Source organism: Tauraco erythrolophus, chromosome 2 (genome assembly GCF_009769465.1).
Source record: "Tauraco erythrolophus isolate bTauEry1 chromosome 2, bTauEry1.pri, whole genome shotgun sequence".
NCBI lineage: Eukaryota > Metazoa > Chordata > Aves > Musophagiformes > Musophagidae > Tauraco > Tauraco erythrolophus.
This window is the reverse complement of record NC_141466.1, coordinates 8,542,367-8,555,723: the sequence shown is the minus strand read 5'-3', so window position 1 is coordinate 8,555,723 and position 13,357 is coordinate 8,542,367. Positions and strand designations below refer to the sequence as shown.

The following is a 13,357-nucleotide window of genomic DNA, read 5'->3' as shown; positions in this document are numbered from 1 at the left end:
CTGGGGTGAGAGAGAACATGAGATGGTTGGCTGAGAGAGATTAAGCATATTCCTCATGAAAAAGGATAACTATGACACTTCCTTTGGACAAAAGAGATGTCCTGTTTTGTAATGAAACAGTGGTCAACTCTTAACTGTAATTAAAAATAGCATATCGGTAAGATGTTTCAGGTACGTCTAAACTGAAGGACTTAAAGATACTTCCCAGCTCAAAGGTGTGGGTGTACAAGCTAGACAGGCCAACTTGATAGTGAGGCAAGACACAGGCAGGCATGGTCTTTTCTCACCTTCCCTCCTCTTGCCTCTCCATGCTTTGGTTTCTAAGGAAGGAAACCCAAGGCTACAAGGGAGCAGCATCACTATGTCTCAGTAAGGTTTGTGTTGAGAGTGACGGAAACCACAATGCCAGGAGATACTGCAGGACGTGCTGCGGCTCAGTTAGATGCAGCCTTTGAAAACTGTGAACACCTGCATAATTTATTATTTTCCTAACTTACCATGTCTGTTTATACTCCACTGAAAACTCTGCAGAGTTGTATTAACTGCTTCTGTCTTGGAGATTGTTTCCCACTTCCATTACTGTGTTTCAGTGTTATGGAACTACTTCCATCAGTCCCTGCTACCTAAATATGCTGCAGCCAGGAACGGTGTCAATGTAGTCAGTGGTCCTGTGTTTGATTATGATTCTGATGGGCTCTGTGATACCCCAGAAAAGGTGAAAAGGTAGGAACCTTTCACATTCTAATCCTTTGTTTCTTTCCTTCTTTAGTGGTCAAAGAATAATGATGATCATCATTATCAAGGAAAGCATCTTGCAGAGATGGGCCCTTGGCAGGTTATATTGGTCTATATATAGGTCGAGAGAGAGAGAGAGAGTCAAATGGCCTTAAGCAGATGCAGAGGTGTAAAGCTAAGGAATAAGCAATAAGCACAAAGAGAAAACGCACCTAAAAGCTGAAGGTGAAATATAAGAGAACGTGTTGCATGTGGAAGAACATCCATTAACTTGAGATTTTGTGACATTTGCCTCTAGGAGTGGGCAAAGCAGGGGCTTATCCCTGGTGTCATGTTTGACACTTCCTGAGCTTGCAGTGTTCCACTAAGAAGTTGTGAGTACAAATATACTAGCTGGCAAACTTGGTTCAAGCTAGCAGGCAGGTGGTTTTCTGGGCTCAGGCTGAAGTCTCCATCTACTCTGGATTCTTACACATTTTTGTGATAAATCAGGTTGTTGTTATTATACCGCATCAAACTTGTTACTTTGATCAGCCTACAAACCAAACTTGATTTGCAAAATGGTAATCTGGAATTTTCCTTGCAGGCCAAAGCTTTCTTTGGGCTAAATAGGTAGATTGCTAAAATTCATATGCCAGAATATAGCTGATTGCTGTCACTCATTGCTTGTGCAAGTACAATTTGGTGGATTTACAGAAAGATCTTTTGTGTTTCAGACACCCCAGTAATTCAGAAGTTCCAGTTCCAACTCACTTCTTCATTGTGCTGACTAGTTGTAAAAATACTTCTGAAACCCCTCTGGAGTGTGAAGGGTCTCTAGATGCCTTGTCTTTTGTTGTACCTCACAGAGAAGACAACAGTGAAAGCTGTGCAGTAAGTAGTCCATTCAATTCCCATAAACATCCAAAGTCAGGCTTGAGCTTGTTTTGCTTGGATATCAGTGATGAACTAGTAAAAGACTGTAAAGACTGTAAAAACAGTACAGTCTATATAATCATCTTGAGAGAGAAGACGATATTTTTGTGAATATGTTAAAGTCTGTATATACGCTCAAACGTGGAAATAGAAGTTCCCTGTTCAAAGAGCAAAACTTAGAGCTAGCAGGATGGAGTCAGAGTATGTTGAGGCAATCCATGTGATACGTACGTTTCTGTAGCGTTGAATATCCGTTCGATAGCTGAGAAGGACAAAGGGCTTCTAGGAGAAGACGAGTCATCCACAAAGCAAGGTCAGGGCTAGGCCAAACGCATACCCAAAAGGAGAAGACACAGACATTCCTGAAGAGCGTTGGTTGCTTCTAGTTCAGGTACCTTGGCACTCTGATGGGAATGCACATAGCTGCACTCCATATAAACCGGAACAAAGAGTCAAAAGTGTGCAGACCTATCCTACAGTGAAGAATTGCATAAATCACTGCCCAGGTCAGGCACAGCTCTCGGAAATAGTTTTATCTTGGAAGTAGTGGATAGATGCTGAACCTCAGCTGCTGTTCCCCATTATTGCCAACTTCCACTGCTGCAGCTACAAGTTCTGTGTGCTTGAGGAAGTAACAGCAAGTACTAAATTCAAGCGAGCTTATAACTATAATTCAGTGCTCTCTGTGTTTTTTTGTTAGATGTTTTCCATCAGTTACTGCTTTCTGTCTTTATAAAACATCAAATTGTCTTTTGCTAATTGATTAAATGCTTGTCAAAAAAAAAATGTTTTACAAACCCTTTTTTTCCTTCCTCTGTCCCAATAGGACGGCAAGTCTGAGTCCATGTGGGTTGAAGAGAGAATGAAGTTTCATGCAGCTCGGATTAGAGATATAGAATTACTTACTGGACTCAGCTTCTATCAAGACAGAAATCAGCCAGTATCTGAGATTTTACAGTTAAAAACATATTTACCAACTTTTGAAATGGTCTGATTTTTCCTGTGGAATGTTGTTGTCCATTTCACAAATGATTTGTAAATAGACTGTTTTTAATTAATGGAAACTTTTTTTTAAATAAGCTGGAACATTTATTGAGAACTCTTGACCAAAATGCCAGTAGGGAGGAGAGTGGATGCCATATTTGTATCTCAGGGACTCCTGATGGACTATGTATATAACACAGCATGGCAGCTCCTGTCATTCCCACTTGAATGTGGTAGAACCATGTCCATTATTAAATGCTAACAGTATTTGGTCATCATAGTCTGAGACACAAACAAAAATGTTCTCTCTTATATGCACTGGAGAGGGAGAAGTTTATTAAGCGTGGGTTACGATCAATATTCTGCTTCCAAAATATAGATAATTAGTAAATACAATTCTGGGAAATAACTACATTCTTAGTGACTGTTGAAGTATTAACAACAGCACCTCTCACTCCAGTTTTCCTTGAAGCATGAATTACGTTCTGAGCTTTGGGTCTCATAGTAATAATGCAGCATTATGGCACAAGAAGCTATGCCGAGGTTAGTAAGGCTGGTAACTGGAACTTCCCCAACATGGAAAAGATGGCTGGCTAAAGTTCTGTTAGCTGGCAAGCCTTGGTATGTTGCTGCCCTCTGGTGTCTCCAACACTGAAGGAGAATTTCATGCACAATTTGCATGTTGTATATGCATTCTCAGAATGAGCAGCTGTAGGATGCATGAAGTCAGCTGCAAATCAGAATAAATTAATTCGGGAAGATCTCTGAGCTCCCAGAAATAGTGATCTCACTTCAAATTAAACTTACATTTGATGACAAGCTTTTGCTTTCTTGAAGCAAAGATGTCTTTCTCCATTTGGTGCGTGATTTTTTTTTTCAGCTGTGGTTTTGAAATCCCACTTTTGTCAAGAAAAGGTAATTTTGCACTGGGATTGTTGCCTCAGTTAGAATGGTAAGATGATCTTCTCTAATGGCACATCTCATCACCGAAGTAAATGCCCACAGGCCGTTCAGTTGTCTGTTGGCAGCAAATGACCAGATTGTGGCTGCATTTGTAGCTGTTCTCAGTGCTACATCATCCAAATTCCAGCTCATATGAGTTACCCATCTTGAACGCAGACAATGCCAGATGCATATTCTGAAGAAGCATGTAATGAGCTTTCTTGGAAACTTTCAGACTACATAAACAGCTGCTACAGGCACACAGGAGTGCAGGAACTCCCTCCTTTTCCAGTACACACACTGTCACCTTTGTAATTCTGCCACTCTCTCTAAAGCTGATGAGCCAAAATTGGCTCTGTTATGTATAAAGTTTGGCGTAGTCTATTACACATTTATGTTCTTCTCATTTAAAAAGAAGAAAATACATCACGCACAGTATGTTAGAAGAAGGAAGAGCCTGTGACTGAGCAGTGAGGCATTTTACCTTAGATCTTGGTCAGGGAATGTTGGAAGCTGGATTCAAAGCCTGCTGAGCTCAGTGGAAGCTTTTCCATTAACTTCAGTTTAAGCGGGCTGAAATCCCGGGACCATTTTTCCTTTTAACCAAATGTATTTTCTTGATCTTCTGTTACAAGCATCGTCGTCTCCTAAAGTAGTTTCACTCCTAAAGTAGTTTCACTGTGTTTCTACTCCTAAAGTAGTTTCACTGTGTGAAATTTCAATGTGTTGTAGCAACCTCACGTTACGGTATGACTGTGACAGCATTATTCAGTGTAACTGCTTTGTAACATTGCCTGTGACCAATAAAAGCATCAGAAGCAGAATGCTGTCCATGACCCTTTCTGTACCACGTGCTCTGGCCAGTTAAATACTGGTGCAGACGGAGAGCACTATTTACCATTTTTGCAGGGGATGGGAAGGAAGAGGGTTGCTTCAATCCCTGGTCTTTGAGTTGAATATAGCTCCTCCTCCAACTGGAATGTTGAATTTACATTTATTATTGGATGGGGAAGGTAGGAAGGAAGATGGTCAAGATTTTCTTACTTTTTTTTTTTTAAGAACTGTTACTGTCTTTTGAATGCAAACAGCAGAGATGTTAATGTTTTCAGAAAGTGAAGCAATGCCAGTTTCAGTTAAGAGGCAGGGCGAGCCTAGCTCGTGGGTAAAGACAGAACAGGATAGGTTTTAGGGAGCAGGTGACTGCTGGTGTGACCTAGGGAGGATTTTGGAAGGGAAAGTGGCTTTGAAAGCTATTATGGTCATCAAGATGAGGGTAGTGGCTAAGAGAGGTTTGGGACATGGCCTTGCCAGAAATTGACAAGTCAACTTGAGAAGGAACAGAGCTATCCTTGTTTACTCTTAGTGTAAATAGTTTTGCTTCTTTATTTCTTGATCTTTGTCTTTTAGCAACAATTGTAATGGTGGTGTTGGAGCATTGTGAATAAATGCTGGTGCTAGTCATGGTATCCAGTGGCTGGCAATACCCCAGGACAGCTGATACTGGGTTGTAGGTTTTTTTGAAGCCTGATGGGTCCCAAGGATTATGCTACATCCTCCATCAAACTCATAATTCTGAAAAAAAAAAAATGCATCTTTGTCTATCTAGATGTAAAATATTTTTCTGTTTCAGCTGATGTACAGTATCAGAGCTCCACTGAGCATCCTCAGTAGGTGAAACTGGAAGGTGTCATAGCAACATTGTTGTGACATGAGTCGTAGAATGGCTTGGGTTAGAAGCAACCTTAAAGACCATCTAGTTCCGACCCCCCACCATGGGCAGGGACACCCTCCACTACACCAGGTTGCTCAAAGCCTCATCCAACCTGACCTTGAACACTTCCAGGGATGGGGCATCCACAACTTCTCTGGGCAACCTGTTCCACTGCCTCACCACCCTCAATGTAAAAAATTTCCTCCTTATATCTAATCGAAATCTCCCCTCTTTCAGTTTAAATCCATTGCCCCTTGTCCTATCACTACACACCCTTGTAAAAAGTCCCTCTCCAGCTTTCCTGTAGGCCCCCTTTAAGTACTGGAAGGCTGCTATAAGACCACCCCGGAGCCTTCTCTTCTCCAGGCTGAACAGCCCCAACTCTCAGCCTGTCTTCATAGCAGAGGTGTTCCAGGCCTCGGATCATCTTTGTGGCCCTCCTCTGGACCCGCTCCAGCAGCTCCATGTCCTTCTTGTGTTGGGGACTCCAGAGCTGAACGTAGTATTCCAGGTGAGGTCTCACGAGAGCAGAGTAGAGGGGCAGAATCACTTCCCTCGACCTGCTGGCCACGCTGCTTTGGATGCAGCCCAGGACACAGTTGGCTTTCTGGGCTGCCAGTGCATATTGCTGGCTCATGTTGAGCTTCTCATCCACCAGCACTCCCAAGTCCTTTTCCTCAGGGTTGATCTCAATCCATTCTCCACCCAGCATGTACTTGGGATTGCCCCGACCCATGACTGTCAGCACTATTCAATGTAACTGCTTCTTAACGTCAGCTGTTGGGTAGTCTGGTCTTGAAAGTAAAAAAGACAGTGGAGGGGCGGACTAAAGGTCATTGATCTGGACGTGTTGTAGCAGTGTCTTATGTCACCAGGCAGTTTCAGGGAAGGCACCAGGAGATGCTATAGGCTGCACCTGGTGCCCGCTGATATAGGGAGGGTGGTGACCAGTCTCCATCTCCTAAGCAAAGATGTTTGCTTAGGGTAAGGAAAGGATGGCTGAGGAAGGGTGCGGTAGGAGCCTTCACAGACATTGTTCCAGGGCGGCTAGAGCTAATCTAGTCCTTGTGACTTTCATGTTTAGGTATGACATCTGGTTTAGGCATGGGCTGTCTAACTGTGAGATGAGTTAAGCAATGGGGTGGGCTAGTTACTTAAGGAACAAATGGGTCATTAAATGATTTTGGGCAGGTAAGCCTTAACATTCCTGGGAAGCTGATGGCTCTGGGATGGTGAGGTAGGAAGGAGCAGTGGGGCAGAGGACATCTGTATGGATCATCCGGCTCATAGATCCAAATCAAGTTTCTCGGCAATGCCCAGCACACAGGTGACACAGGGGGCTGTAGCAGCAACCCAGCTTTGTATTGCCGTGAGGCAGAGACGACCCACAGGAGCTGTGTAGATGCTCAGCCCTGAGTTGTCTGATGAGTCTGTGCTGCATTAAACAAAGAACCAAACTTGATTTGAGCCTTGAAATCCCTCAACAAAGAATATGCCCTGAGTCTCAATCCAACCGTTGTCCAGTTGCCTGAGATAAGGTAAAGGGAAGCTGGAAGGTTTCTGCTTCAGCCGACAACTTTGTGTACTCAGACAACTTTGTGTATTCCGACGATCGATAAGGGGAAACTCCCTGTCACACCCCCAAAGACCCCCTCAGGCATGGCACCTACACAGTCACGTAAATCTGGGGATAAAAGCCCTATGATTTGGGTTGGGAATCGGGAGCTGCTTCTCCAACTACACAGCTGGTCTGTGAGGAGATTCTTCCCCCCTTGATCGGGACGCCGGCCAAGGGAACTTCCCTGGGATCGAGAGCCTTTACCTGGAGGGGTGAGTGATTATTTAGCAGCTTTAAGTCTGTGCGCTTGTGTGTCGTCTCTTCTGTGTGCTGCAATAGTGCGTTCTGTGACTCTCTTGTGTGCCGTGATAGTGTATTGTAATAGTGCATATCTTGCTTTTAAATTGCAATAGTGCATTCCTCCATTGTATCCATAAAAACCTGCAATAGTGGCGTATGGAATCGGCAAGTGCAGTTCAAGTAAATTGTTATCTTGGACCTTACTGTTAAACCTGTAAGCACAGTGCAAACAAACCGTTTGCTTGGACCTTGTAGTCGAGTCTCTTTTCGTCACATTAATTTGGCGTAGTCGGCAGGATACAATGGAGGAACTATTGCAGAAACATGGTTGTAAACCTTCTCCTGCAGACAAACAAATGGCGAAGAGGTTGTGGAAAAGTAAGGAAAAAGTGGTGGAATGGGTAGAGCAGTGTAGGAAGGTACAAAAGAAAACAAAAAACGGGAAAGGCAAAGGTATCCTGTGCACTGTCTTTGGAGCATGTCTAACTTGTGCACAGGAGGAGGCACTGAAATCTGAGACAGCAAAGATAAGGGGTGACGCCGCTCTCGCTGAAGCCAAAAAAATCAGTGCATTAGAAACTGAAATTGAAGAGACCAAAACTGCTTTAGAGGCAGAACGAAAAATAATTGAGACCCTACGTGTTGAAAAAATGTTTTTGAAAGATGAATTGGATTCTGAAAGGGAAAGGAACAGAAAATTACAAGAAAAATTAAATTTGTTGTTATCAAATGTTCCAACTCCCACTCCTGACCAGGTCAGAAATCTAGTTATGTGTGCCGATCCTGATACTTGGGATGGGGATATCTGGGGCAACTCAAATAATGAACTCGATGGAGCAAGAGATGCTGAAGTTCGACCCCTCATTAAAACGGAGGTGCAGTTGAATGACAGAAAAAATCGAACATTAATCACAACTCGAACCACCCCGTGGTCCAGACCTGAGCTTGCAAAAATGCAAGAGACGTTTTCACACAAGCCTGGGGAAAGTGCAACTGAATATTTATGGCGTGTTTCATTGCATGGAGGAGATGGAACCTTGCTTAGTGAGGAGGAAGCTAGGGGATATTGGGGTCCTGGTGTATTCCTTGATTGAGGTCCTGTGGGGAAAACTCTTGACACTCAGAATTGCCTATTGGGCAGGGGGACTAGATTTTCAAGAGCGAGGTGAACCGTTGACTATTAAAACAGCTGGATTATCCGAGCTGGCTGAATGGGTACAAAAGGCTGCCTGTATACAAGCCATGTACGAGCACGGGGGGCAGGGCATTCCCCTTACTGTCCCGATTGACCTGGTCCACCTTAAACCATTGATTAGAGGTCTCCCTGATGCCTTGAAAGTTTATGTGCGAAATATTAAGGAAAGGATTATACAGGCAATTGATCATAATACCCACAACCCCAACCAGCAGCAGCCTGTTTTACCATGGGGACAACTACTACAAGAAATAATGATTTATGGTAGAGAGATGGGCTGGTTAGAGGAAGGTTCAAATGCACAATGCCCGGTCCGACAGGCACGGTTTGTTGAAAAAAATAATCTCCATCCCCCTCGACAAACCAATCCTCGTTTTAATTCCCAGGGTAACGAACTGTGGAGAAAGGCGTTAGTGTTCGGAATACCCCGGTCAGTGTTACATGGGCAATCCACAGAGAATATTCGTACAATAATAAACCTGTTGGAGCGGCCTATTAGCAAGGTTATGGAATGTACTGATATGGCCAAAATGCAGGAAAGTAAACCTTCTGCTCCTGCCAACCCTTTCTCAGACCTGAGGAAGGATTTGTTGGATTTAAAAAACTAGGAAGTGCAGGGGGAATTTCAGGCCGACCCACTCGCATAATATTCAGCTTAGGATGGCCTAACCAGTGTATTGATCCATGTATTATTTTAGCCACTGGACCCAGACGGACACCTGTACATTTTCTAATTGATACTGGAGCTCAAATAAGTGTTATCACTGAAAAAAACAGCCAAAAGGTTAGGATTGGCTCTCACCCAGAAGAAAATAAGTGTAATAGGAGTACCTGGAGTCCCTGAAACCAGATCAATTAGCACAGTATGTGTTTGGCTTCCAGGGGAGGACCGAATGACTAAGATAAAGGTGGTCATCGGTCCATATCGAAGTAATATACTAGGATTTGATGTCCTAGCACAGAAAGTCTGGAAACTGCCTGATGGGACAGTGTGGAGCTTTGGTGCCCCACCATGTGAGGTTCGGGTACTTGAGGCAGCCATTAAGTTACCTCCCTCCAAAATAACAAAGGTTAATCAATATCCTTTACCGGCCACTGCTAAAGCAGGGATCAGAGAGGCTATCAAAGATTTGGAAGACCGTGGCATTGTAACTAGAACACACTCGCCCTACAATTCTCCGGTGTGGCCAGTACGTAAACCGGACGGTAGGTGGCGACTGACAGTGGACTGTAGGAGGCTTAATAGTAATACGATGCTACTCACAGCTGCTGTTCCGAACATCGCTGACTTAGTCACCCAAATCCAAGCTGAACATCATAGATGGATGTCCACATTGGATGTTAAGGATATGTTTTTTATGATTCCTCTTCAAGAGGAGGATAAACCTCAATTTGCATTCACTTGGGCAGGAATACTATATACCTTTAATCGACTTCCCCAAGGATACAAACACTCCCCCACTATTGCCCATAACGCACTGGCAAAAATATTGAAGGAAATAGAAGTCCCAGATGGGATAAATGTTTATCAATATATTGATGATATCTTAATTGGCGGGGATAACCGAGAGACAGTTGGAGAAGTGTCTAGTAAGGTTTGGACCACACTGACTTCACTGGGATTGGAAGTCCCTGCTGCTAAATGTCAGGGACCAAGCCAAGAGGTTAAATTTCTAGGTGTTTGGTGGTCAGGAGGAGCCATAGCTGTGCCAGCTGATACCTGGGTAAAACAGAGGCTGGTAAAACTCCAGACAATAAGAAAGAACTACAACAGATACTTGGAACTTTAGGTTATTAGTGAAAACATATCCCTGGATTTTCCATAGTTGCTCGTCCTTTATACAACTTAATTAAGATGAATGCCCAGTGGCAATGGACCTCTCAGCATGAGGAGGCCTTGAATTTACTGATTCAAGAACTATGTGTATATCAGACTTTAGGTCTGTGTACTATGTGTACATCAGACGGATCCTATACAAATTGAGTGCGGATTCAGTGAACATGGTTCCCGCTGTAAATTATATCAACGGGGACCAGTAGGCCCTGACAGACCTTTAGGATTCTCTTCTCATTCATTCAATGATACAGAGCAACAATGTACTGATTGGGAAAAGGGTATGTTATCACTAATACGAGCAGTAAAAAAGGCTGAACGGATTTGTACGAGCCAAGATATGATTGTTCGGGGTCCTTTCCTTCTCCTGGAATCGGTCAGAAAAGGGACTCCTCCCCCTGAGGGAATTGCCCAAAAACCCACTGTCCAGAAATGGTACTCCTACCTGGAAGGTATCAGTCAGTTGGTTACTATTACTGAAGGGCCTGTAAAAACATCTAAATTGCAAAAGGATGTTAATGCAGATCCTTCTATGTTAGTCAAACCTAATAAACCATTTGCTTGGACATTGTAGTTGAGTCTCTTTTCGTCACAACATCTTAGGATGGTTTTGCTGCTGAAAAAAAAGCACATGGAGTTGTGCCACCTGAACACCTCTGAAGGTATGGATTTACATCACTGGCTGCTCCCTCAGTAACTGCGAGGTAATTCACTTGACTAATGTGTTACAGATTTCTTGCTCATATTTACCTCAGGATCCACGGTGTTCTAACAGAAAGAAGCAGTATCTAACTGCCTGTTCTGGCAGCTCTGTTCTCGACACACCAAGCATCCACTAAACCAGTGCCCAGCCCAGTGCACGGCAGCTGTCCACTGACAGCACCTGCTGGAGGCTGCCCTGTCTCATCCGGAGAGTGGGTGGCCTGGGCTTCTGCCTTTCCTTGGTCTGAGGAGATTCAAGTACAAAATTATCCCTTTAAATGCAAGGTTATAAACCAAGCTTGGCAAGCTGGGAGGAGTATTCTTCTGCTGCATGGGAGGGCACTCACTTTTCCAGGAAAATGAGATTCATGGGGACCAGAAGGCAAAAAAAAATATAAAAGAAAGCCTAAATCTGAGGCTCTGTGGTTAGGGTGCTCAGCTGGGAGGAAAGATTCCATTTCTGACCCCCCTTCTTCCAAGATCTGCCACAATGCTCAAGCCTGTTGCTGAGAAGGTACCTGTGCCAGGACCAGCTGCCCATTCTACCACTTGAGTGGATACCCAGGGGTGACAGCATCTTGAGGGACCTCTCCTGCAGTAGGGTCACTGCACCTACACTGCACTGTAAGTTCTGCACCTACAGCAGCACCTCTAGTGAGGTCAAGAAACCGTCCCAGGCTCCCAGTGAGGGCTGTACTCAGCTCTTTTAGTGCTGTGCTGTGGTAAACTGTTTTTACCCTTCTGAGGAGTTCAGGGACAGAGTGAGTGTAAGCCCAGCAACCGACCGAAGCAGAAGTTTCCAAATATTTTTGTTTGAGTACTACCATTGCCAGTGGCAGCAGCAGCAACGTCTCCTGTTTACCCTCTTACACCCTGCGGCAATGTCTGGGAGGTGTTGGACCACCACACTGAGGTGGCTTGTGTACCACCAGTGGTACGTCTACCATAGTTCGGGAACCTCTGTATTACAGGAAACCAGTCCAGGTTTGGCATCCTGTGTCTCAGACTCCCTCGGAAAGGAGTCCGAGTCCCTCACTGAACCTCTGTGAGTCACCACACTGGCCTCAAGCCTTGGGAAAGGCTGCTATGGAGACCATGGACAAACTTGCAATAATTACGGAAGCCTGGCAACAGATTTTAGAGGATGCCATTACAAATTATCCTATCCCTCTTCAGCCACAACATGTGTTAAATTTGTGTTGCCCTTTATTGCAGGTTTAGTCCTTTCTGGTTTTAGTTTCTCTGATGAAACAAAATGAATTCAGTAGGATGGAAATATTTCGAGTCACCCCAAAGCTCCTAACCAATCTCCCTCTGATTAGAAGACCACAGAAGTACCCTTTAGTCATGTCCATAAGGCACGTACACATGGCTGAAAGTCAGTCTAGATGATATAGGACTCTCCGTTCACGACACTTCAGTAAAATGGAGCTTCAGCACCAGCCTCTGCCTGGGGCTTGAGAGAGAATTCGTTTATGTCTCTTCATATCTCTCTGTGCTGGACGCCTATGCCATGCTGCATCTGTACCAGAGCTTTGGGTTTCTAAGTGGCAGAAAGCATGCTGCTTGAGGATGGTGAACTTACTTTTAAATCTTGTACCTGCCGGCTGCACAAGATGGCAAAGTCCACTACAAAATTTTAATTACACTTTTTGTTATAGTGCTGTAACTAGGTTTAAAACTGCACCTAGCCTCTTTAGACTGAAGAAGGGAATGAGTTACACTTGGTTCTGCTGTTCAAAATAAGTTGTTTAGGGAGGTACAGAGTTTGATAATCATGTACAGATGCATTTGACTTCGAACAAATACTGAATGCAGCTGCATTTGCTGGTGATATCTGGCCCTCTTCTGGTCTGATCTGAGATAACTGGGAAAAGACCTGGTTTGATCAATGTACATTTTCTAAGGAAATATGGCCCTGGGACAGTAGAAATACAGACAAACCACCTGGAAAAGAATGAGCTTTCCTAAGCTTTTTATGAAATACTTCACATTCTCGTATTAAGCTAACACTCCTACCGCAATTTTCAGAGACAAGAGCACTGGGAAGACTGAATTACTGGGGTCCAAAGAACCAAAAATCTTTTGCAGAAGAAAGTTATGCTATGACTTTTTATGACTGAGGAACATTTTAGTCATATAAATTACTGTATATCCTGTGTATCAGGCACACCGGTGGAACTGGTTACACTGCAGATGTTAACACTTTTCTTTCCTTGTACAAATGAGCTCAAATAACATAAAATGCACACTGTTAACTCCCACTGCTGGGTCCAACAAAGCAGAAATGCAGTGTGACTGTATCAACTACATCGCTGCGGGACATTACTGTTCTTGGGATATCTTGCAGTTATGGATATAATCTTGGAGCTTACCTGATATAAACCAGGTTGTCCATAGCTTTCTGCAAAAAAAAAGAGAAAACAAAACCAGCAAAAGCATGATCCCAGACTGCTTTCCCCCATATACTGCAAGACGAGA

General features: G+C 43.8%; 1 protein-coding gene across 1 annotated transcript in view; it reads left to right on the top strand.

Annotated features, from left to right (window-relative positions):
• ENPP1 (ectonucleotide pyrophosphatase/phosphodiesterase 1) overlaps positions 1 to 2,644 on the top strand; it is a 61,176-nt gene extending 58,532 nt beyond the window's left edge. Inside the window, exons 23-25 of the mRNA XM_086632077.1 lie at positions 591 to 723; positions 1,452 to 1,608; positions 2,477 to 2,644. Coding sequence (XP_086488203.1) covers positions 591 to 723; positions 1,452 to 1,608; positions 2,477 to 2,644 — 458 coding nt within the window. The remainder of the gene's footprint in view (positions 1 to 590; positions 724 to 1,451; positions 1,609 to 2,476) is intronic.
• Positions 2,645 to 13,357: the final 10,713 nt, after the last annotated feature.